At 45.8% G+C, this 21,247-nt stretch overlaps 1 protein-coding gene and 1 long non-coding RNA gene across 4 annotated transcripts in view; one reads left to right on the top strand and one right to left on the bottom strand.

Moving 5' to 3' along the window:
- The window catches only part of LOC128343141 (uncharacterized), a 57,261-nt gene that overhangs the window by 30,465 nt on the left and 5,549 nt on the right, over positions 1 to 21,247 (bottom strand). The gene's annotated exons all lie outside the window — the stretch shown is intronic.
- LOC128343087 (zinc finger protein OZF-like) lies at positions 9,610 to 17,990 on the top strand. Of its 2 annotated transcripts, none has more exons than XM_053291594.1 (2): positions 9,610 to 9,762; positions 16,113 to 17,990. In XM_053291594.1, the coding sequence occupies exons 1-2, from the start codon at positions 9,747 to 9,749 to the stop codon at positions 17,474 to 17,476; spliced, it is 1,380 nt and encodes a 459-aa protein (XP_053147569.1). In that variant the 5' UTR covers positions 9,610 to 9,746; the 3' UTR covers positions 17,477 to 17,990. The 2 variants fall into 2 exon arrangements, with proteins under 2 accessions (XP_053147569.1, XP_053147568.1); XM_053291593.1 differs by lacking the exon at positions 9,610 to 9,762 and adding an exon at positions 9,942 to 10,096.

The following is a 21,247-nucleotide window of genomic DNA, read 5'->3' on the forward strand; positions in this document are numbered from 1 at the left end:
AGCATGTAGCACCGTGCATGCTTGCTGCCCCTATTGCCATGCTGCCCGCCCCCAGGTGCACAGGAGGTGGCCTGGTGACTGTGCACAGCTCTGCAGTAGCAAGGTGCAAAAGCTGAGTAAAGAAAATGAGAGTAAGAACTTTCTTTTGCAAGTATAGGTGTCCATGGCCATGACTGCCCCCAAAGTAGTGCTACCAAGGCAGTACAACAGGCAGTTTTGTGTCGTCTTCCTTCCTTCATAACAGAAACATGGTTGAACAGTGAGAACAAGGGGGACACTGTTATCCCTGGATATAAACTCTATGGAAAGGACAGGGAGGGGCGCTTTGGAGGTGGAGTAGCACTGTATGTTAAAAAACGGATAGAACCTAACAAGGTAGAAAACCTAAGAGGACCGGAATCCTCCACAGAAATCCTGTGGGTGACAATACAAGGCCTGAAAGGGAACGTGCTACTGGGGACGTGCTATCGCCCTCCGGATCAAAACACTGACAGTGACTGAGAGTTGCAGCAGGAAATCAGGGAGGCGTCAAGGAGAGGTAGGGCAGTAATAAAGGGTGACTTCAATTACCCACACATAGACTGGGTAAATTCACAGTCAGGTCATGACAAAGAGGTCAGATTTCTAGATATGCTGAATGACTGTGCCCTAGAACAGTTGGTCATGGAACCAACCAGAGAGAAGGCGACCTTGGACTTAATCCTGAGTGGTACCCAAGACCTGGTGTGTGATGTCAGTGTCATCGACCCTTTAGGGAACAGTGACCATCGTGTGATCAAATTCAGTATACATGCAGTGAAAGAATCACCAAGGAAATCTTAACACAGACACTTTGAATTTCAGAAGAGGAAACTTCTCCAAAATGAGTATGGTGAAAAGAAAGCTGAAAGGGAAAATCAGGAGAGTCACTTTGCTCCAGAATGCATGGAGTTTACTCAAAACCACAGTACTAGAAGCCCAGTTAGCTTGTATACCCAAAAGGAGGGAAAGTACCACTAAGTCCAGGAGATGCCAGCATGGCTAACAGGTAAAGTCAAGAAAGCCATAAAAGGGAAGAAGACTTCCTTCCGATATTGGAAGGCCTGTCCAAATGAAGAGAACAAAAAGGAACACAAACTATGGCAAAAGAAATGCAAAGTGACAATAAAGGAAACTAAAAGAGAGTTTGAGGAACATTTAGCTAAAAGCATCAAGGGGAATAACAAAAACTTCTTTAAATACATCAGATCCAGGAAATCTGACAGGGAGGCAGTTGGGCAATGAGGGAGTGAAAGGGATTATTAAGGAGGATATGGAGGTTGCAGAGAAGCTAAATGAGTTCTTTGCGTATGTCTTCACAGAAGAAGATACTGAGCCTATACCTGTTCCTGAGCCAGGCTTTTCGGGGATGGAGGCTAAAGAACTGAGTCAGATAGAAGTGACAAGAGATAATGTTCTAAACTGTCTGGAAAAACTGAAAACTAGCAAATCACCAGGGTTGGCTGGGATCCATCCAAGAGTCCTCCAAGAACTCAAATGTGAAATTGCTGACCTCCTTGCTAAAATATATAACTTAGCCCTGCAATCAGGCTCTGTACCGGAGGACTGGAAAGTAGCAAATGTAACACCCATTTTCAAAAAGGGATCCAGGGGCGATCCAGGAAATTACAGGCCAGTTAGCTTAACATCAGTTCCAGGCAAATTGATGGAAAGCATCCTCAAGGATAAAAATGTAAAGCACATAGAACAGGCCCTACTGGGAGAGAACCAGCATGGCTTCTGCAAAGGTAAATCTTGCCTCATAAACCCTTCGGAGTTCTTTGACAGTGTCAACAAGTGTGTGGATAAAGGTGATCCAGTTGGTATAGTATACCTGGACTTCCAAAAAGCTTTCAACAAAGTTCCTCATGCAAGACTCCTGAGAAAACCTAACAGGCATAGGATAAAGGGACAGGTTCATGTGTGGATTGCTAACTGGTTGAAGGACAGGAAACAAAGGGTAGGGATAAATGGAGAGTTTTCACAATGGAGGAAAGTAAGAAGTGGGGTCCCGTAAGGATCTGTACTTGGACCAGTGCTTTTTAATTTATTCATAAATGATCTAGAAGTAGGGGTAAGCAGTGAGGTGGCCAGATTTGCAGATGATACCAAACTCTTTCAGCTAGTGAAATCCAAAATGGATTGTGAGGAGCTCCAAAAGGATCTTTCCAAACTGGGGCAGTGGGCAACAAAATGGCAAATGGGGTTCAGTGTTGGCAAGTGTAAAGTGATGCACATTGGGACAAAAAACTCCAACCAAGTATACGTTGATGGGATCTGAGCTGTCGGTGACTGACCAGGAGAGGGATCTTAGGGTCGTGATGGACAGCTCGTTGAAAGTGTCGATTCAATGTGCAGCAGCTGTGGAAAAGGCCAATTCCATGCTAGGGATCATTAGGAAGAGGGTTGAAAATAAAACTACTAATATTCTAATGTCCTTATAAAAAACTATGGTGCAACCACACCTGGAGTACTGCATACAATTCTGGTCACCACATCTAAAAAAGGACATTGTAGAACTGGAAAAGGTACAGAAGAGGGCAGCCAAGATGATCAGGGGCCTAGAGCACCTTTCTTATGAGGCAAGGCTACAAGACATGGGGCTATTTAGTTTAGAAAAAAGACAACTGCGGGGAGACATGATAGAGGTCTATAAAATCATGCATTGTGTGAATGCGGATAGAGAGAAATTCTTCTTCCTCTCACATAACAATAGAACTAGGGGTCATCCCATGAAATTGATTGCCAGGAAATTTAGGACCAACAAACGGAGCTACTTTCCCCAAAGTCACTGCAGGCAGAGGCGTAACTATAGGGGGGGCAGGTGCCCCGGGCGCCATCTTTTCTGGTCACATGGGGGGCACCGCCATGACCAATTTTTTTTTTAAAAAAAAATTAAATTTTTGTTAATACAAATGTTTCCTGCTCAGTGCAGCAGCGCTGCAGCAGTCAAGGGAGCGCGTCGGTGCCCCCTTCCCCACGAGCGGTCCTTTCCGCACCGCCTGCGCCCCCCCCCATTGCTTTGCTGGCGCCTGGCGGCCAGTCAGTGGCCTGGCTTGGCGGCGGCGGCGGGCGCTTGTGAGGAAAAACTTAAGTATAATGTAGTATGTTGGGGGGGCGATGGGGGGGCGCAGTGGGGGGGCGCCATTTCAGTGCTTGCCCCGGGCGCCGTTTTCCCTAGTTACGCCTCTGACTGCGGGACAAGTTCAGACACGACTCTGAATTATGTCTGGCATTAAAAAATCCTCTCTGTTCAGCAGCTTTTGGGAAAAAACCCCAAGGCTTCTAGTATGCCCCGATGCTTATCTGTGATGTGTGTAAGAGCCTTTGCCAGTAATTTGACTTTTCCCCCCAAACTCGCACTTTTGTGTTTTTGTTTTTAAATGTTTGCTGGATGGATTTCCGGAATGCCAAGTGTCAGCATGAAGGGAAGTTTGACAGCTGTGTTTGGTATGGTCTGCTCTTTGAGTGATTTGCAATTGCGAGTACTGGGGGCGGGGAAGGGGTTGTGGCAGATTGGTGAAATTCTGTGGAGGGAGTCCAGAAGTGGGGCGGGGGAGAGAAATTCCTGAGTTAAACACAAGCGCAGATGGGAATGCAAAATGTAGGAACATAGGTTTTACATAAGCAGATGTTGCTGGAAGCTTACCAATGGAGACTACAGGTTTGATGTAACCTGAGCCTTTTGTGGCTGAGCTGATTCCATGAGGCTGCATTTTTTCTCCGTCACAGAGAGAAAGCAATGATTTCTCCTTGAAACTTCCATGGCCTCTTAAATGGTCTGGGAAGGGGCATGAGGTGATGAAGGCAGTCACAAAGGCAAATTATTTTTTAAAAATCAGCAAAGATTGGGGTCAGATTCGGCCGGTTCAGGTTAATCATTCTGTTGTTTTGACTAGTCAGTCTTACGGAACACCGGCTGGCTGTCAAATTTTTTTTTAAAAAAAGTAATAACGAAAGGAGGCATCTCGCACTGCCTCCTCTGGGATGTGATTGGTGGGAGAAAAAACCTGGAGCAAGCTGTGAGAACACATACAAAGAAAGATCTGCAGGGAATGCAGAGAGGAGCCGAGGAAATGCAAACGGTACATTTAATGCCGCAAATTAAACAGCTCTGAATGTGCTGTGAAGCAGATTCGCTCTTCCAGTAACCCGTGCCATGAAGCCATGTGTGGATAACTCCCAGCAGGCTAGACTGCCCAAGCCTGTGCTTGGCTGACTGTGTGAATAGCCTGAAGCGGGGAGTCATCACTGCATTAACCCAGTGTTTATAAGAGTCTATGATGGAATGCTTGTAATTTTAATGTGCACTTCTGTATTATCTCCCATTTAGTCCTGGTACTCCCTCTATTATTAATATGAATATTATTATTATTGTCCTTATATGTCTTCTCTTTAATATCACAAGTTAATTAGCAACTGTATATATTTCTGTTATTGTTTGTATCCTGCTTGTCCTTAAATAATGTCAGGAAATCTATAACACTTGTGTAATTTTGAAGAGATCAAATTTAAAGTAAAGCGACCAGGAAAATTAAAAAGGGGCAGGGCCTAGGAAAAACATTCCCACCCCTCACAGGAATTAAGAACCAGTGGGAGCCTTGATTAGGGTTATATTACATCCCTCTAACAAGGTCTACAGTTCATTCGCTACTGTTCTATATTTCCTTTCTTAATTTCTGTGTGCATTTACAACTCCCCGTTCCCCATTTCTCAATTTGCTTCTTACGTGCAACACCTGTTTTTCATAATAAAACACATACTCTGGTTCTGAAAAGTTTTAGGAAAGAGTTTTGCAAGTACTTTTCTACATACTAACGCATTATAATTGCACTACTCAGGGGCATAGCAAGATTGGAGTGAGCCCCGGCCGGGACAAAAGTAAAGATGAGCTCCCTTAAGCTTCCTGAAAGCACACTCCCTCCACACCTTCTAAGTTTGAGACTCAGCTCCCAATTCTTGCTATGCCAAACAGTGGTAGGGCCTTTAAACATGTACGGAGTGCTTCTCTCTCACCATGAAGGAACTCCTTAATGGTGAGAGAGGCGTACTCTGTACATGATCAAAGGCACTGCTATTTTATTGTTGGTTTACACCAGGACTGTACAACTCAAATACTCCAGTGGACCAGAGCCAATCATGACCTGAGGCCCATTCACACATTATGTTGGCCATGAACCAAATTTGGTACAGTTGTTGTGAGTGAAACCTGAACAGCATGGTTTGTGATGATGTTATGAATATGACGTATATCTATATACCACTTTTCAACAAATGTTCCCAAAGTAGTTTACATAGATTTAAATAAATTAATTAAATTAAATGGTTCCCTGTCCCCAATGGGCTCATGCACTGTGACCCAAGATAGCGGCTGCATGGAAAGTAGGCTCATTAGTTCCTCCATGAAGTGAATGTTTCTCCCCCACATCCCATGAACTGGACAATTCCACTAAAAGGTGAAAATTCAGGGCTGGCTCATTCACTATGTAAACTAGGTGGTTGCCTAGGGTGCTGAGTAGGGAGGGGCACCCATGGCCTGGGTCACATGCTACCCAGCAAGCCAAAAACAGGGCTGGCCTTCCCAGAGCAGCAACCTGTGAGCTGCACCTCCACCCACTTTGCCCATACAGGCACCCCCTGCCCCACTGGAGCGTGCATGCACCACCTGTCATCCAGGCAGGTGACCAAGTGGGTGCTCCCCATCCCTGCTGCCTGCCTGGCTGCCCACTTGCTCTCCTCACCATCTCTTCTGCCCTTGCCAGCTGCTTCTGGATGAATACCCTAGTAGACTAGATTCAATCATGACCTGAGGCCCATTCACATGTTATGTTCAGCACTCACACATGTGTACAGTGTACACAAGTATAGATCTGTATGCAGATCTATACACCTGTTATGTTCAATGCAGGTACAGAAGTACACTTCCTCTCTGCAGCATGCATTTGAAGGGTTTGTATCTATGTTCATCTTAAAAATGAACACAGGTACAGTCATTCACACAAACACATGCATGTGTGCACAGATATCTGTGCACTTGTACAGCATAATGTCTGAACTGGCCTTTGCTGAGGTTGGTTTTCAGTGCATTAATTGTTGCATTAAAATTAATTATTAAAAATAACCAAAGCAATTAAATACACACACACACAGAAAATTTAGGAAAGGCATAAGGACAGAAAATAAGACACACGAGATCCTATGATGGTGTCACGGAGGTAAAAAAATAAATACAGATGAAACCATTGTTTTTGGAACCAAAAGAACTCAGCAACAGCTGTTCAACAAGGGCTGACATACTGCATGAGGGTACATCAGCCCAATAATATTGCATGCACACAAGTTGTGTAAGTTATGCAATTTGCACAAATGATGTTACACAAGAGTAAATCCATTGTTCCCAATGGACTTACTTTTGTGTGATATAATTTGCATCGCTTGCGTGTACACATTTATGGGCTGATGTACCTTTACGTGGTATGTCAGCCAAAGTGTTCAGTTAAAATATGATAGAAAGTACTATAAACAGCTATAATCCTATATAATAAAAGGCTAAGTGAGTGTCCGTGCCTTTGGAACGTTGGTGTCTGCGTCCGTGTCTCCCTGGGCTGTTCTGGGCCTGCGCAAAGCGCAGGCCCAGAACAGCTCAAGGGAGACACGACCGCCGACACCAGGCGGCCATGTTGGGCAGCCAGAAGCGGCCGTCACGAAGAAGCCGGGGAAGCCCCCCCAAACCAGGGAAGAGGCAGCGGGGGAAACTGGAGGAGCGGGGAGGACGCGGCGCGGCCAAGGCGGCGGCGGAGCCATGGCCGAGGCCTAGCTGCGCCACCGAAGCCGGTCGGGAGGAAGAGGCGGCAGGGGAAGCCTGCCAAGGTGGCGGCCCTTGGGGCCCTTGCCCGCCCTCCCAGCTGCCCGATCCCTCAGCAGGTGCCCGGGCCAACGACGAGGCGCCCCTGTCGCCTCTTCCTACCCCCAGAGCAAGCTGAGTTGGAGATTGCAAAGGCGGCCTGCCGGAGTAGCCGTCATGTGTGCACACTCCCACCTCCGCTTTGTTCCCAGGAGAACAGCGTCGCCGCAGGGACTGGAGCGGCCTCAGCCAGCAGCTCTGTAACGCAGAGTAAACTTTTACTGCTGCTGTGACTGGGCCCTGCCCCTTTAAAGGGCCGCTGAAATGGCAGGAGCAACTGGCGGTGCTGCTGAGTTGCAGCGAGGAAGCAGTCTGTGCCCCGGCTAGACGCTCCAGTCCTCACCGCTGCTTTCAGTTTCGTGGTGTTGTACCCCAACAAAGAGAGGTTCTTTTCTGGGTCAGTAGCCAATACACTTCACCAGCCGAGAAGGATTATAAAAGGCTTTATTTGCTCTATAGTAGCAACGGTCATGGATAGCTCTCGCTCAAGTCCAAGACGCCGTTCATTTACAAGCATGACATATTTATAACCTAGGAGATACTGCCCCTTTCCTTTGTCTGGACTTTCAGTGAATTTCCAGCTAACTTCTGCGCATGTACTCTTTTAGGTGAATACCTCATCACCCCTTATCTAGTTTCTCCTGGTCCTCCTTGGTACAGAAAATCAACTCCTTATAAGGAATCCCCTAGGCCCCCCTTACACAGACAGAATATATCAAAGGTAACATGGCTTCGGTCTGGTTCAGGCCTACACCAGTGGCAGCCGAGCCACGCTGCCTTCAGGCAGAAGCGCAGTGAGAGCAAGCCGCTTCCTTAGGGAGAGACTCCGCTCACAGCAAGCTGTGGGGTGCACGGTCACATAGGCGTCTTCGGGACTTTTTCAGAGTGGGGGCAAAGCAAGGAAAGAAGAGAGTACGGGAGAGGGAAGGGTAAATTAAAAAAAGAGTGGAGGAAGGAAAAGACAGAAAGAAAGAGAGAGAAAGAGACAGACAGACAAAGAGACAGAAAACAAGGACTGAGGAAGGGAGACAGAACAATAGATAAAATAAAAGAAATAAAAAAGGAATAAGAGAGGAGAGAGAAGGGGGAAAACAAAGAGGGAGGAAGGGAAAACAGGAGAGATAGAAGTAAAGAACAAAGTGGGGGGGGGAACCGCCCCCCACAGAGCACGCCCATTAGAGAGGGAAAAGAAGAGCAAGAAAAGGAAGGAAAGGAAAGAAAGGAAGACAAACAGAAAGAAAAAGAAAAAAGAAAAAGGACAAGAGAAAGGAAGAAGGAATAAAGAAAAAAACCCTAGTGCCCGTTATTATAACGGGCTTAAAATTACTAGTATATAAAATAAAAACCCACATTGTTGGGGCCGAAACGGGTATTAAAGCAGCAGCAACAATAAAGCAGACAGAAGCATAGTGGCTCAATTAAAATGAGAGCAGCAGTGCTGGGGGTTATTTACACCCTCCCCCCACCCCCATGCTGTTCCCATAATTTAAATTTGTCCTACTTAGCTGCTGCTAGCTCCCTGAATCAAAATAAAAGTGCCTGTATTGTGGCTGTATTTTTTCTGATGTGGAACTAATAGCAGATTTAGAGAGTGAGTTAGATTTAATCGCAAAAATGGCTGGGCAAGAATAGTTAGACATCTCCTCACTAAGCACTACTACTACTCATCTTCATTTTGTTTGGTTCACTCAGTGTCAGAGATTCTTTATTAAATCAAGCAATTGTAAGGGTTGAGATGAGCAAAGAGACAGGGCCCTCTCCCTGTCCTCCACTGTTCAACAACCCATACAAGCTACACTTGTTCAGGCTCATAAGCATGAGAAAGAAGACACATTAGATGTGACCTTTGCACACCTAACAAACTTCCCCTCCTGTTGCAGCTATTCTGTTTTCCCCCTGATTCTGCATGTTCTAGTTTCTTCCTTCACTGCCTCACTCTCCTTTTGTCACATACACATTCTTTCAGTCATGTATGAAGTCCTGAGATGGCTGCTGGTGAGTCTTAAGGTGACAGCTATTTGGCTAACTGGGTAGAGAAGGGATTTTTTATGATTCCATAGCACTCATATTCTTTCTCTCTCTCTCAGGCAATCCACACAGGGATGCCCCATATCCAACTCTTTTAGTTGCTGCTATATTATTACATTTTTTCTGCAAGTTCCCAGCTTAGTGTTAAGTGGCTGTTCAGGAGGGCAATGGTGGTGGTGGGGCAGTCAGTGCTCCTAACACATATCAAATAATAAAGTCACATCAAATATTAAATGAGTAGATTCTACAGGAGAATGTAGAATCTAATAGTTTAATCATGTATGTGATTTTGTCATGATATGTATTGCAATAATGCATCTGTAAATAGCCGGGAATTGCAAAAGGGAGTTTGGAGTGGTATTATTTATTTATTTATTTATTTTATATACTGCCATTCCAAAATGTATACACACACACACAGTGTGCTGGATGCTTTTCTCTTCAAACAAGAAAATAAATAGAGGGGAGGACTGTATAAAATTATTACAGTAATGAATGTGTGTGTGTGTGTGTGTGTGTGTGGGCACTAGTGCAGCCTTCCCCACCTAGTTCAGCACCCAGTGAAGAGAATGCAGTACCATTCTGGCAGAGAGCATCAAAAAGCACAGCTGGGCACTGAAGAGTTAAGTTGTTCGTTGCTGCAGGTGGAAGTTACCCTCCGGAAAGCCCCCGGGGCGGGGAGAACCACATACCAGAAATGACAGAACTCTTGAGAGCCTGGCAGACAACGGAGCAGTAACTCTTTACTACCTGTGTGACCCTCTTGCAAGTCTTGTACGGTCCTCAATGGGTGCTGATGATAAGCAAGCAAGGTAAGGAGAAGCAAAGCAGCACATCTGGCTTTCTGAGTGACAGGCGGCAGCAGGGGCTAATCCAGGAGGGAGCAAACGCCCGAGGCTCCAGTTGTGGTTTAACCAAAACTCCCACCCTCCCCAGCTACAATTGAACGTGGCTGGGGAAGCTGAGAGTTGTCGTTCAGCAACAAGTTCGCCCTCATGCCTCCGCCTCCTCCTCCTCCTGCTATATACACAGACTTATCAAGGAGCAGGGGTGGAATTCTTCCCAGATCCTTGGCTAGCTGGCTGGGCGGAAGGAGCTCCTGGCTAAGGATCTCTTCATTCTACCGCGCTGTCTCCCCTTCCGGAGGTAAAGGCGAGGGGCGGGTTGCTGCTAACCCACTGCTCAGGAGAAGTGGCGTGGACGTCTTTTCGCTTCGCTTCCCGCTTTCTTTTACCTTTCTCTGTGGCCTGCTGCTTCGGACGTGATAAAAAATGCCCCACTGTGGCCATGTGCAGCAGGGCGAAGGGAGAGGAAGCCACTCGCCCACTAATAGGCCTGCTGTAAGCATGAGCTGTGGGGCATATGGTACCCCGCTGCTCACACTTACATGAGCAGGAGGACTCGTCTGAAGAGGGCAGAGCCAACAGCGTCGGGAGGTGGCCCGTGTGTGGCTGCCACTGTGCCCCCCCCCCAGCCCAGTCCCCCGTGTCTGACGTCAGATGCGGAGACGTGGTCTCCCTCCCAAATGGGGCCACATGGCCCCATTGGGAAGGGAGAGCGGCCTGCGTTGCATTGGGCAGTGTGGGCTGGAGCAACTCTCCCTGCCTTAAAGGCAGGGAGAGCCGTTCTGGCCGCGCTGCCAATCCAGCGCGAGCCGATCTCTCTTCTAAACGGGGCCCTGCCACCCCATTTGGGAGGGAGATCGATCCGGCTCTGCTGCATTAGCAGCGAGACCAGGACCCTTTTGGGACCAAAATAATGCCCCCCGCATCTGACTTCAGATGCGGGGGGCTGTCTATTTATTTGGCAGATTTTTATACTTTCGGATCTAGCGTTAAATCCGGGCAGCACATTTGAAATTCATGTAAATCTGGGTGGAATTTAGCAGCTGGGTGGAGGAGCCAAAATCCGGGGGCTACCCTACATTCCGAGGGACATGGCAACCCTAGCAGTCCCACTGTGTTTAATGGTAACTACACCCCTAGTTGGGGATGATGGGAGCTGTAGTCCAACAACATCTGAGGACCCTAGTTTGAGAACTCCTGCCTGTGTGAACAATGGGCAATAGAATATAGTTTCAGATCTGATCTGTGACCTGACCAAGTAAGTAAGAGTGACTGATGTACCCCACAGCTGAAGGACGGTCCTTCTCTAAGCAAGATGCCCCCACGCTGTAGCATTCTTCTCTCACAAGCACACAAGAGCACCAAGGAAAGCACCAAAGAGCCATATATTTTAAGGTGATGGTGCTTGGACAAGGCTGAATCTAGGAAAGAAAAAGTGTTGGAACTTCTGAGCATAAGAGTTGAGATCTTTGATCTGGAAGCTCTTCCTCTTAAGGGCAGAGGACCACGGGCTCCTTGTATGTGGCGAGGGGGAAACATTCTGTGTGCCTCAGAAGCACTTTTCTTTTTACTTGCTTCATGTGTGTTTCAGGATCGCACACTGGTTTACAGGGATGGTTGTAGAGCACGGCTGCACAATTTCAGCCCTCCTGCAGATAACTGACTACAGCTCTCATCATCTCAGACTATTGGCCATGATGTAGTCTGTGAGTTTGGCTCCGCTTAAATCTGTATCAGGGACAGTCAGACCCCCACCTAAGATGGATACCAGACCTGTTCATGAGCAGGAGAGTCTTTGGGGAGCTCTGAACTTTGAACTTTTGTCTCTGAGAATGGGGTGCTTATGCTGACGGAGAGACTTCTCTGGGAATGTTGTGGCTGTGCTGTTCTCAAAGAAATGTTGACCGAGAAGCTTCTGAAACTGTGATCAAGATACTATACTAAAACTAAGGCCATTTGGGGCCTGAGTTCTGCAATAATCATGCTAATCAATGCATATCTATATTATAACCCTAACTGGCAAGGTTTATGTAACATTGAAAATTTAGATTTGATTGTAAATTTGATAAATAAATAAGGTTATTTTGCATCTCTTGATTTTCCTTACCCCTGCCCCCTCCCCACCCCCACATCTCTCATCTTTGGAGCTGCAACAATTGCTGTACTTTAGTTACCCAGAGAGAGACTCAGAGATAGCAAAATTCATGATGTCTTCGTTGCAAGAAAAGACAATAGAGGCTGTATGAAGCTGGCAGAAGCAATACTTTTTGCAGTGATAAGACCTTTTGCAGTGATAAGGTAAAGTTTTGTGTGAAAGGCTTTTCCAAAGGGAGGGGCAGGAGCAATTTTTCAAACAGCATGAGTGAAATGGCTAAAAGGAGAGACAGAGTTTTCGGAAAGAGAGGAGCTTTTGCGCTTTGATTTCTGACTCTTTAGGATGGGCACTTTGGAGTGTGGGTCCAAAAAGAGACGGTGGGGAAGCTAGGCCTCATTTTGCACTGGGGAATCTCTGTTTGTGGGCTCTGCTGAAGGGCAGAGTTCAGAGTAGAGATTTTACCCTGTACCTGATCCTGTGGTTTTCTGGGTCTGCACTCTCAAAAGTTCCAATACCCGTGGCCCATTTTCCGCTTCCAGCAAGACCAGCCTCAAGCTTAGCCTGGTAATAAGAAAAACTTGGCTCCACTCCCTCCCCTAACCCAAATCTCTCTATCTCTCCCCACCTTTCCCCCACCTTCTTCCTTTTCCAGAGGAGAGCTGGTCTTGTGGTAGCAAGCATGACTTGTCCCCTCAACTAAGCAGGGTCCACCCTGGTTGCATATGAATGGGAGACTACATGTGTGAGCACTGGTAAGATATTCCCTTTAAGGGATGGAGCCGCTCTGGGAAGAGCAGAAGGTTCCAAGTTCCCTCCCTGGCTTCTCCAAGATAGGGCTGAGAGAGATTCCTGCCTGCAACCTTGGAGAAGCCGCTGCCAGTCTGTGAAGACACTACTGAGCTAGATAGACCAATGGTCTGACTAAATATATGGCAGTTTCCTATGTTCCTATGTTCCTTATAAGGTTAAGATATATTTTATATATTAGTCATTGTAGTTTTTATATATTAGTCATTGCTCATTATTAAGGTAGTTTTAATATAGTCTTTATATACTAGTCGTTTTTATATATTAGTCATTGCTCATTATTAAGGCAACACACATAGACACCACCTGTCAGCTATTATTTCTTTGTAAAAGCTTCTATTAGTTAAGTAAACATTTAAAAGACAGTTTTGTGTCTGTGTTTTTCTCAGGTCTCTGCCAATTAATTGCTATATCTTGCTAAAGGACCAGAGAGTTCCCAGGGGGTAGTGTTCAGTTCCTTTGGCTCTGAGGTGCTCTAGAGCATATGCAAAGTGGCTGAGAACACAGCATCTGAGAGGTACTTTGTGTCAACAATGTATGACCTCAAAGCTGAAAAACGTGGACTACATTCACTGGAATTGAACAGATCCTTAGAATAAGGATCTAAATTCGTGACACTGGGCTGGTCTGTCTTTGCAAATCAATCCTTGAAATATTGATCAAGGATCTAGCTTTTAGGGCTGGATATTTCAGTTATAATTAAGAGATCGATGGGACAAGACTTAAAAACATTTAAGTCTTGTCCAAGTCTTAAAAAGTCTTGGACAAAATTTTCAGTTTAAAAAACAGTGAAAATTTCTAAAGTGATAGGCACATTATTGACACCTAGTGGCAAAAGCATATTCATGCATTGTAGTGTCACCATGGAATATAGGGCATAGGGTTAGTGGTGTGGTCCACTGTTCTCTGTGTGCATATAGGATTTTGTAGATTCCTTGTACTTATACACACAAAGGGTTTCATTACAGACTTTGTAACCTTGTGATCTTCTTTTTCACTAGAGACCTTGTATTCACCTTCATTCCTGTATTATGTGTTGTGCCTTGTACAACTTAGTACAGCAAGGCAGAGAGAATGTTTAATTAAAACATACTCCTTAGCTAACCACCTGGAGAAGGGAGGATAGACAGAAGTGCACCAAGGACGGTATCTTGATTGGAATGTTCCTGGCAATTGTTCAAATGTTTGAGTCATGCTCATACCACTGATAAGGTGTACTCACTAGACCATCTCCAGGTATTGAGTATGAGTTTTGTAAACTCATGGCTCTTATTACTCAAGATGGCATATCAATATCAGGAAATGTGGGATGACTAAAAATCGATATGAGTGGGGAATGTGATGGAGCAAAAGTCTTATTTGTTTGTACAGTTTGTTTGTCTGTTAGTTCGATTTATATACCGCCCTTCAAAAAAATGGCTCAGGATGGTTTACATCAAAGTAAAAACAATTAAAATCAATTGATAATTAAAATCAAAACTATAAAAACAGCATTAAACTAATTAAAAGTTAAAACATTTAAACAGTTAAAAACCCTGGAGAACCAGGCCAAACACTTACAGCAGTTAAAAACAATTTACAACAAATTAAAAACCCTGTAAGGCCAGGCCAAACAGATTGGTTTTAAGGGCTCTCCTGAAGGCCAGCAATGAACTCAGATTAAGATTTCTGCCAGGAGTGCATTCCACAGCCCAAGTGCTGAGGGGTGGGGAAGAATGAGGGAAAGGATGGGGCAGGAAGCTGGGGCGGGGGGAGAGAGAAGGAAAGGATGGGGCAGGAGACTTCGCGCGTGCGAGAGAGAGAGAGAGAGAATGGAGAGGGGGAAAGAAAGAGGGAAAGGATGGGGCAGGAGGCAGAGAGAGAGAGACAGGCTGCAGGTGTTATGAGAGAAGCCACCCCATCCTGCCAAACCTCTGTGCTTTTTATTTTACATTTCTGCCGCAGCGTGGTCGAGGGATGGCTGCCAGGTGTGTGTGTGTGTTGAGCCAGCAGTAGTGAAGGGTTCTGCATATTTGGTTAGCCTAACCTACGCCATTATGCTTCTGTAACCATGCTTGCGTGAAACTTTAGAATAGTTTAGTGCAACAAAAGCAGGCCATGGGGCTGAGCCTGAACTATGTAGGTCACAAGACAGGGTTGTCTGTACAAACCATAGGCGAACAGTCGGTTGCTGACAGATGCTATTGCTTCAGCCTGAAAACCGCAAGGAAAGGAAGGAAAGGTTGGGGCCCTTGCAAAGGGGCGAATCTATGAAATGTATATGATAATGTATAGGAAAACAGAGCAAGCTTGAAACAGCCAATAAAGTCACCTTGCGGTGGGGGGAGGAATAGCCTTATATGGGAAGGGGCAACTGTATGAATTTGTTTACTCAGGGGTATAAGAATGTATGTGGCCCCTCTGTGGGCGCGCCACACCCTGCCTGCGTGCACAGAGTGAGCCGCCCGGTTGCTTTGCTCAGCTGAATAAAGGAACTGAAAAGGATCTCCCTCTTGTCTCCTGTTAATTGGCAAGTATCTTACGGGGGGCAGGAGCCTGCCTTACCCAGATTAGCTGGGGGAAAGACCCCAACAGTAGTCCTTCGCCCCCCAGAGGCAGTGGCTCCCACTCCCAGAGCAACACAAGGCTTGCCATTTGGCCTAGCATCTCTTCCCAACTACGAGGCGCACCTGCGCAGTGGAAAGATTGTCGCAGCTGCCACCGCCAGGGTAGCAGGGAGAAGGACTGCTCGTGGCTCACCCCCTGGCAGCTATCCCTTGGCCGTGCGGTGGCAAAAATTGAAAGGATTTTTTAAAAAAATACAAGGAGGTTTGGGGCGGGGGGGGGAGCAGAATGGCCCCACAGGCCAAGAAAAAAAGCCTCAGCCCACAGGCCATATGTTGTGCAGACCTGGAATAAACTCTGATGCAATCATCACTTTTCTAGCATGAATTTGTCTAAAGCCACTGAACATGAATTTGTTAAAGCCATCTAAACTAGTGGCCATTTTATGGCAGCTAATTCCCCAGAATGCAATAGGGATCTTTTGACTAACTGTTGCTTGTGCACTGGAATGGAGTGAGGGGAAAGATGACTCAATGACTTTAATTACATCAAGCAATTTCATTTGACGTATAAAGAATAAAAGGACAGTTTCAATGCAAAAACAACTTTTAAAAAGAAAATAATTACGTTCTGTGCAATGATCTTAAGCATAAAATAGACAGTGAGCCAATTTACATGAACATGGCCCAAGCACACATAGAGGGCGGGGGGGGGGATGCTCTGAGAATGTGCCCAGTAAGGACGTGCTGTCGAGGTGTCCTTCAGTTGTGTGTGAGGGTTGTTCATCGAAATGGCCCCTAGACATGTGCTCCAAACCCCTACTTAAAGGAAGGAGCCATGACTTACTCGTTTTTTCTGTTTTTATCGGCAGGTGATGAGAAGGTGAGGAAGGAGGAGAAACCTCTTCAAACAGGAAGTTCTCCACTGGTAAAACCAAGAGAAATGAAAAGATCCAGAGAGAGAACTTCCCAGTGTAAGGAGGCAGGAGAAAGCTCTAGGGCTCAATGTGGGCCAGGGAAGCACCAAATAAAAGATCAGCTGAAGAAAGCCATTTCTTGTAAGGAAAGCAACAAAGACCTCTGTGAAACAAAAGTTCAAGAGAGGAGTCGTAGGACTGAAACACAAAAGTTATGTGTAGAACAGGCAAGAAACTCTTCCCCTGAAACCCACAAGAGAAATCAATCAAGAGCGAAACCATTTAAATGCCATGACTGTGGGAAAACCTTCCGTTATAATGGTCCCCTTATTGTACACATAAGATCCCACATGGGAGAGAAGCCATGTGCATGTTCAGTCTGCGGGAAAAGCTTCAGTTGCACGTCCAACCTGAATGCGCATCAGAAGATCCACACTGGTGAGAAACCCTACCAGTGTTCAGATTGTGGAAAAAGCTTCCCATGGAACAAAGACCTTCAACAGCACATGTGGACCCACACTGGAGAGAAACCATATGCATGCCCAGTGTGTGGAAAAAAGTTCCGTTCCAGTGGACTTCTTATTAGGCACAAGAAAATCCATTCTGGAGAGAAACTCTTTAAATGCTTATACTGTGGGAAATGCTTTGGAGAGAGAGATGCACTGATTGCTCATGAGAGAATCCATACAGGAGAAAAGCCCTATAAATGCTTAGATTGTGGGAAAAGCTTCAATTATGTTTCAAACTTTACTAGGCACAAGAAAATTCATGGAGGAGAGAAACCGCATAAATGTTCAGACTGTGAGAAAAGTTTCAGAAACAGTTCAGACTTAAAGTTGCACAGAAGAATCCACACAGGTGAGAAACCCTACGAGTGCCCAAACTGTGAGAAAAAATTCAGGTGCAGCTCAAACTTAATAAAGCATAAGAGAGCACATAAAGGAGAAAAGCCATATAAATGCCCAGAGTGCGGCAAATGCTTAAGTCAGAAATGGTGCCTTATCAGTCATTTGAGGATACATAAATATACATGTTCAGACTGTGGGAAAAGTTTCAGCCAAAGCTCAGCCCTTGAATGCCATGAGAGAAAACACACAGGTGAGAAACCACTTCACTGCACCTACTGTGAGAAAAGCTTTGATCGGAGGTCAAACTTGGTTATACATGAGCGAAGTCACACAGGAGAGAAACCGTACAAATGTTTAGACTGCGGAAAAGGCTTTGTGACAAAACATGAAATTTTTCGACATGAGAGAATCCATACAGGAGATAAGCCTTATGCATGTTCAGAGTGTGAGTTGAGTTTCTACGAAAAATAATACCTTATTTTACATAAAAGAGTCCATACACGAGAGAAACCATTCAAATGCTCACATTGTGGGAAGAGCTTCAGGTGGAGAGCACATTTGGTTAGTCATGAGAGATTACATTCAGGAGAGAAATCTTACAGTTGTTCAGTATGTGGGAGAAGCTTCAGCAATCCTTACAGCCTTCGGCAACACCACAAGATTCACACTGGAGAGGGTAAATATAAATGCCAGAAATGTGGGAAAATCTTGATTACAGCCAAAGGGTTTAAATCTCATCAAAGAGTCCACACAGGAGAAAAACCATACCAGTGCCCAGACTGTGGGAAATGTTTCCGACACCTCTCAGCCCTTCCAGTGCATCAAAGAATACACACGGGAGAGAAACCGTTCAAATGCATGGAGTGTGGGGAAAGCTTTGTTAGTGGTTCAAGCCTTACAAAACATCACAGAATCCACACAAGAGAGAAATCATTTTAAATTGAAAAATCAATTTAAGCAAATTAAATTCTATTTATTATTATTATTATTTTATTTTTACATTTATATCCCACTCTTCCTCCAAGGAGCCCAGAGCGGTGTACTACATACTTGAGTTTCTCTTTCACAACAACCCTGTGAAGTAGGTTAGGCTGAGAGAGAAGTGACTGGCCCAGAATCACCCAGCTAGTTTCATGGCTGAATGGGGATTTGAACTCGGGTCTCCCCGGTCCTAGTCCGGCACTCTAACCACTACACCACACTGTCTAGTGTATATTTAATTGGTTTTAAATGGTTCTGAACTGTCTTAAATTTGCTTTTATACTGTTGTTAATCTGTTGGTTTTAAAAGGTGGTTGTTTTTTTCGCATTTTACTTGTTGTGCACCTCCCAGAGCCTTTGGATGGGGCGGTATAAAAATGTAAGTTTGTGGGGGGAGCTGTAAACAGAGCTCAACTCTTAACAGTGTGTAAGAGAAACCCATACATATGTGAAACTGTTTCAGCATTCAGACTGCGAGGAGGATCTCTTTTAGAGGACTAATCTTCATATATGCCTGAGAGAATTCACAGAAGGAAATAAAATGTCAGTGGCTAACATCCTGATTATCCTGATTTACAGTGAGGGAAATAAGTATTTGATACCCTGCTGATTTTGTCCATTTGCCCTCTGACACAGAAATGACCAGGCTATAATTGGGATGGTAGGTTTATTGTAGCTGTGAGAGACAGAATAACAACAAACAAACCCTCAAAAGCCCAGTGCCCAAAAGTCAGCAATGGATTTGCATTGTAGTGAGGGAAATAAGTATTCGATCCCCTATCAACCAGCAAGATTTCAGGCTCCCAGGTGTCTTTTCACTATATGCAGGTAATGAGCTGAGATGAGGAACACCCTCTGTAAGGGAGTGCTCCTAATCCCAGCTTGTTACAGTACCTGTATAAAAGACACCTGTCCATAGAAGCAACAATCATTCAGCTTCCAAACTCACCACCATGCCCAAGACCAAAGAGCTGTCGAAGGATGTCAGGGACAAGGTTGTAGACCTGCACAAGGCTGGACTGGGCTACAAGACTATCGCCAAGCAGCTTGGTGAGAAGGTGACTACAGTTGGCACAATAACTCGCAAATGGAAGAAACACAAAACAACTGTCAATCTCCCTCGGTCTGGGGCTCCATGCAAGATCTCACCTCGTGGAGTTGCAATGATCATGAGAACGGTGACAAAGCAGCCCAGAACTACACGGGGGGAACTTGTCAATGATCTCAGGGCAGCTGGAACCATAGTCACCAAGAAAACAATTGGTAACACACGACGCCGTGAAGGACTGAAATCTTGCAGTGCCCGCAAGGTCCCCCTGCTCAAGGCAGCACATGTACAGGCCTGTCTGCAGTTTGCCAATGCACATCTGAATGATCCAGAGGAGAACTGGGCGAAAGTGTTGTGGTCAGATGAGACCAAAATCGAGCTTTTGGGCATCAACTCAACTCGCCGTGTGTGGAGGAGGAGGAATGCTGCCTATGAGCCCAAGAACACCATCCCCACCGTCAAACATGGAGGTGGACACATTATGCTTTGGGGGTGTTTTTCTGCTAAGGGGACAGGACACCTTCACCGCGTCGAAGGGACAATGGACGGGACCATGTACCGTCAGATCTTGGGTGAGCACCTCCTTCTCTCAGCCAGTGCATTGAGAATGGGTCGTGGATGGGTATTCCAGCATGACAATCACCCAAAACACACAGCCAAGGCAACAAAGGAGTGGCTCAAGAAGAAGCACATGAAGGTCCTGGAGTGGCCCAGCCAGTCTCCAGACCTTAACCCATAGAAAATCTGTGGAGGGAGCTGAAGGTTCGGGTTGCCAAACATCAGCCTCGAAACCTTTCTGACTTGGAGAGGATCTGCAAGGAGGAGTGGGACAACATCCCTCCTGGGTTGTGTGCAAACCTGGTGGCCAACTACAAGAAACGTTTGACCTCTGTGATTGCCAACAAGGGTTTTGCCACCAAGTACTAAGACATCTTTTGTGAAGGGATCGAATACTTATTTCCCTCACTACAATGCAAATCCATCGCTGACTTTTGGGCACTGGGCTTTTGAGGGTTTGTTTGTTATTATTCCGTCTCTCACAGCTACAATAAACCTACCATCCCAATTATAGCCTGGTCATTTCTGTGTCAGAGGGTAAACAGACAAAATCAGCAGGGGATCAAATACTTATTTCCCTCACTGTACTTGTGTAAAGTGCACCTGCTTCTGAGGAATTGGTAACAGTGCAGACACTTGTGTGGGAGAGGGCAATTTTCTACAACTTCCCCTTCTCCTGCACTGTGCCACCCAGAAGTTAGGTCCCCAAGTGCTGTGCAGACCTCAGGGACAAAGCACTTCTTGGTGAAGAGGAAGTTGTTGGAAATTGACCCCTCCTACACTTGTAGTGCACCTACTTCAGTAGTCAGGAAATCAGCTGCTGTTCAGAATGTGGGAAGAGATTCATTCAGAATTCACCCTGGATCATGGAAGCACGTAATTTAAGAATTGGAACGAGCCTTAACGGTGTTACTGTGCATCCAAAAGCCCATTCTCATTGGATGGTCACTTCCTGAAGCTAAGGTTACATTGTAGTTCAAGAACTCCCTATTTGCCACTGAAAATTCTAAGAGAAGCATACCCCCCCCCAAAAAAGCGCTTGGTGTCCCCCCCATCAACTTCACAAAGCCTGGACCAATATGAACCAAATCGAGTACAGTTTTAGGGACACCCCTAGTTTGTGATTATGTCATCCACCACAATTCAAGATGGCGGATGCATGAATGTTAGAGGCGTAAGTGGGCTAAATTGTGAACCACCTAACTAATTTGAACCAAATTTGGTACAGTTGTAGTGACACACAAGGACACCTGAACGGCATGGTTTGTGATGATGTCACATGTCACGCACTGCGATCCAAGATGGAGGCTGCACTGAAAGTAGGCTCATTAGTTCTGCCTTGACTCTGTGTGTGTGTGTGTGTGTGTGTGTGTAATAAACTGTACAATTCCACTAAAAGGTGAAAAATCAGGGCTGGCTCATCCACTATGTAAACTAGGAGGTTGCCTAGGGCCATGGCCTGGGCCACATGCCACCCAGCAAGCCAAAAACAGAGCTGGCCTGCCCAGAGCAGCAACCTGTGGGGTACACTGCTGCACCTCCACCCCTTTGCCCACATGGAGTGTGCATGCATTGCCTGTCATCCGGGCAGGCAACCAAGCGGGGGCTCTCCATCCCGGTTGTCCTCCTGGCTGTCCACTTGCTCTCCTCACCACT

This window comes from Hemicordylus capensis, chromosome 2, assembly GCF_027244095.1.
Source record: "Hemicordylus capensis ecotype Gifberg chromosome 2, rHemCap1.1.pri, whole genome shotgun sequence".
Taxonomy (NCBI): domain Eukaryota; kingdom Metazoa; phylum Chordata; class Lepidosauria; order Squamata; family Cordylidae; genus Hemicordylus; species Hemicordylus capensis.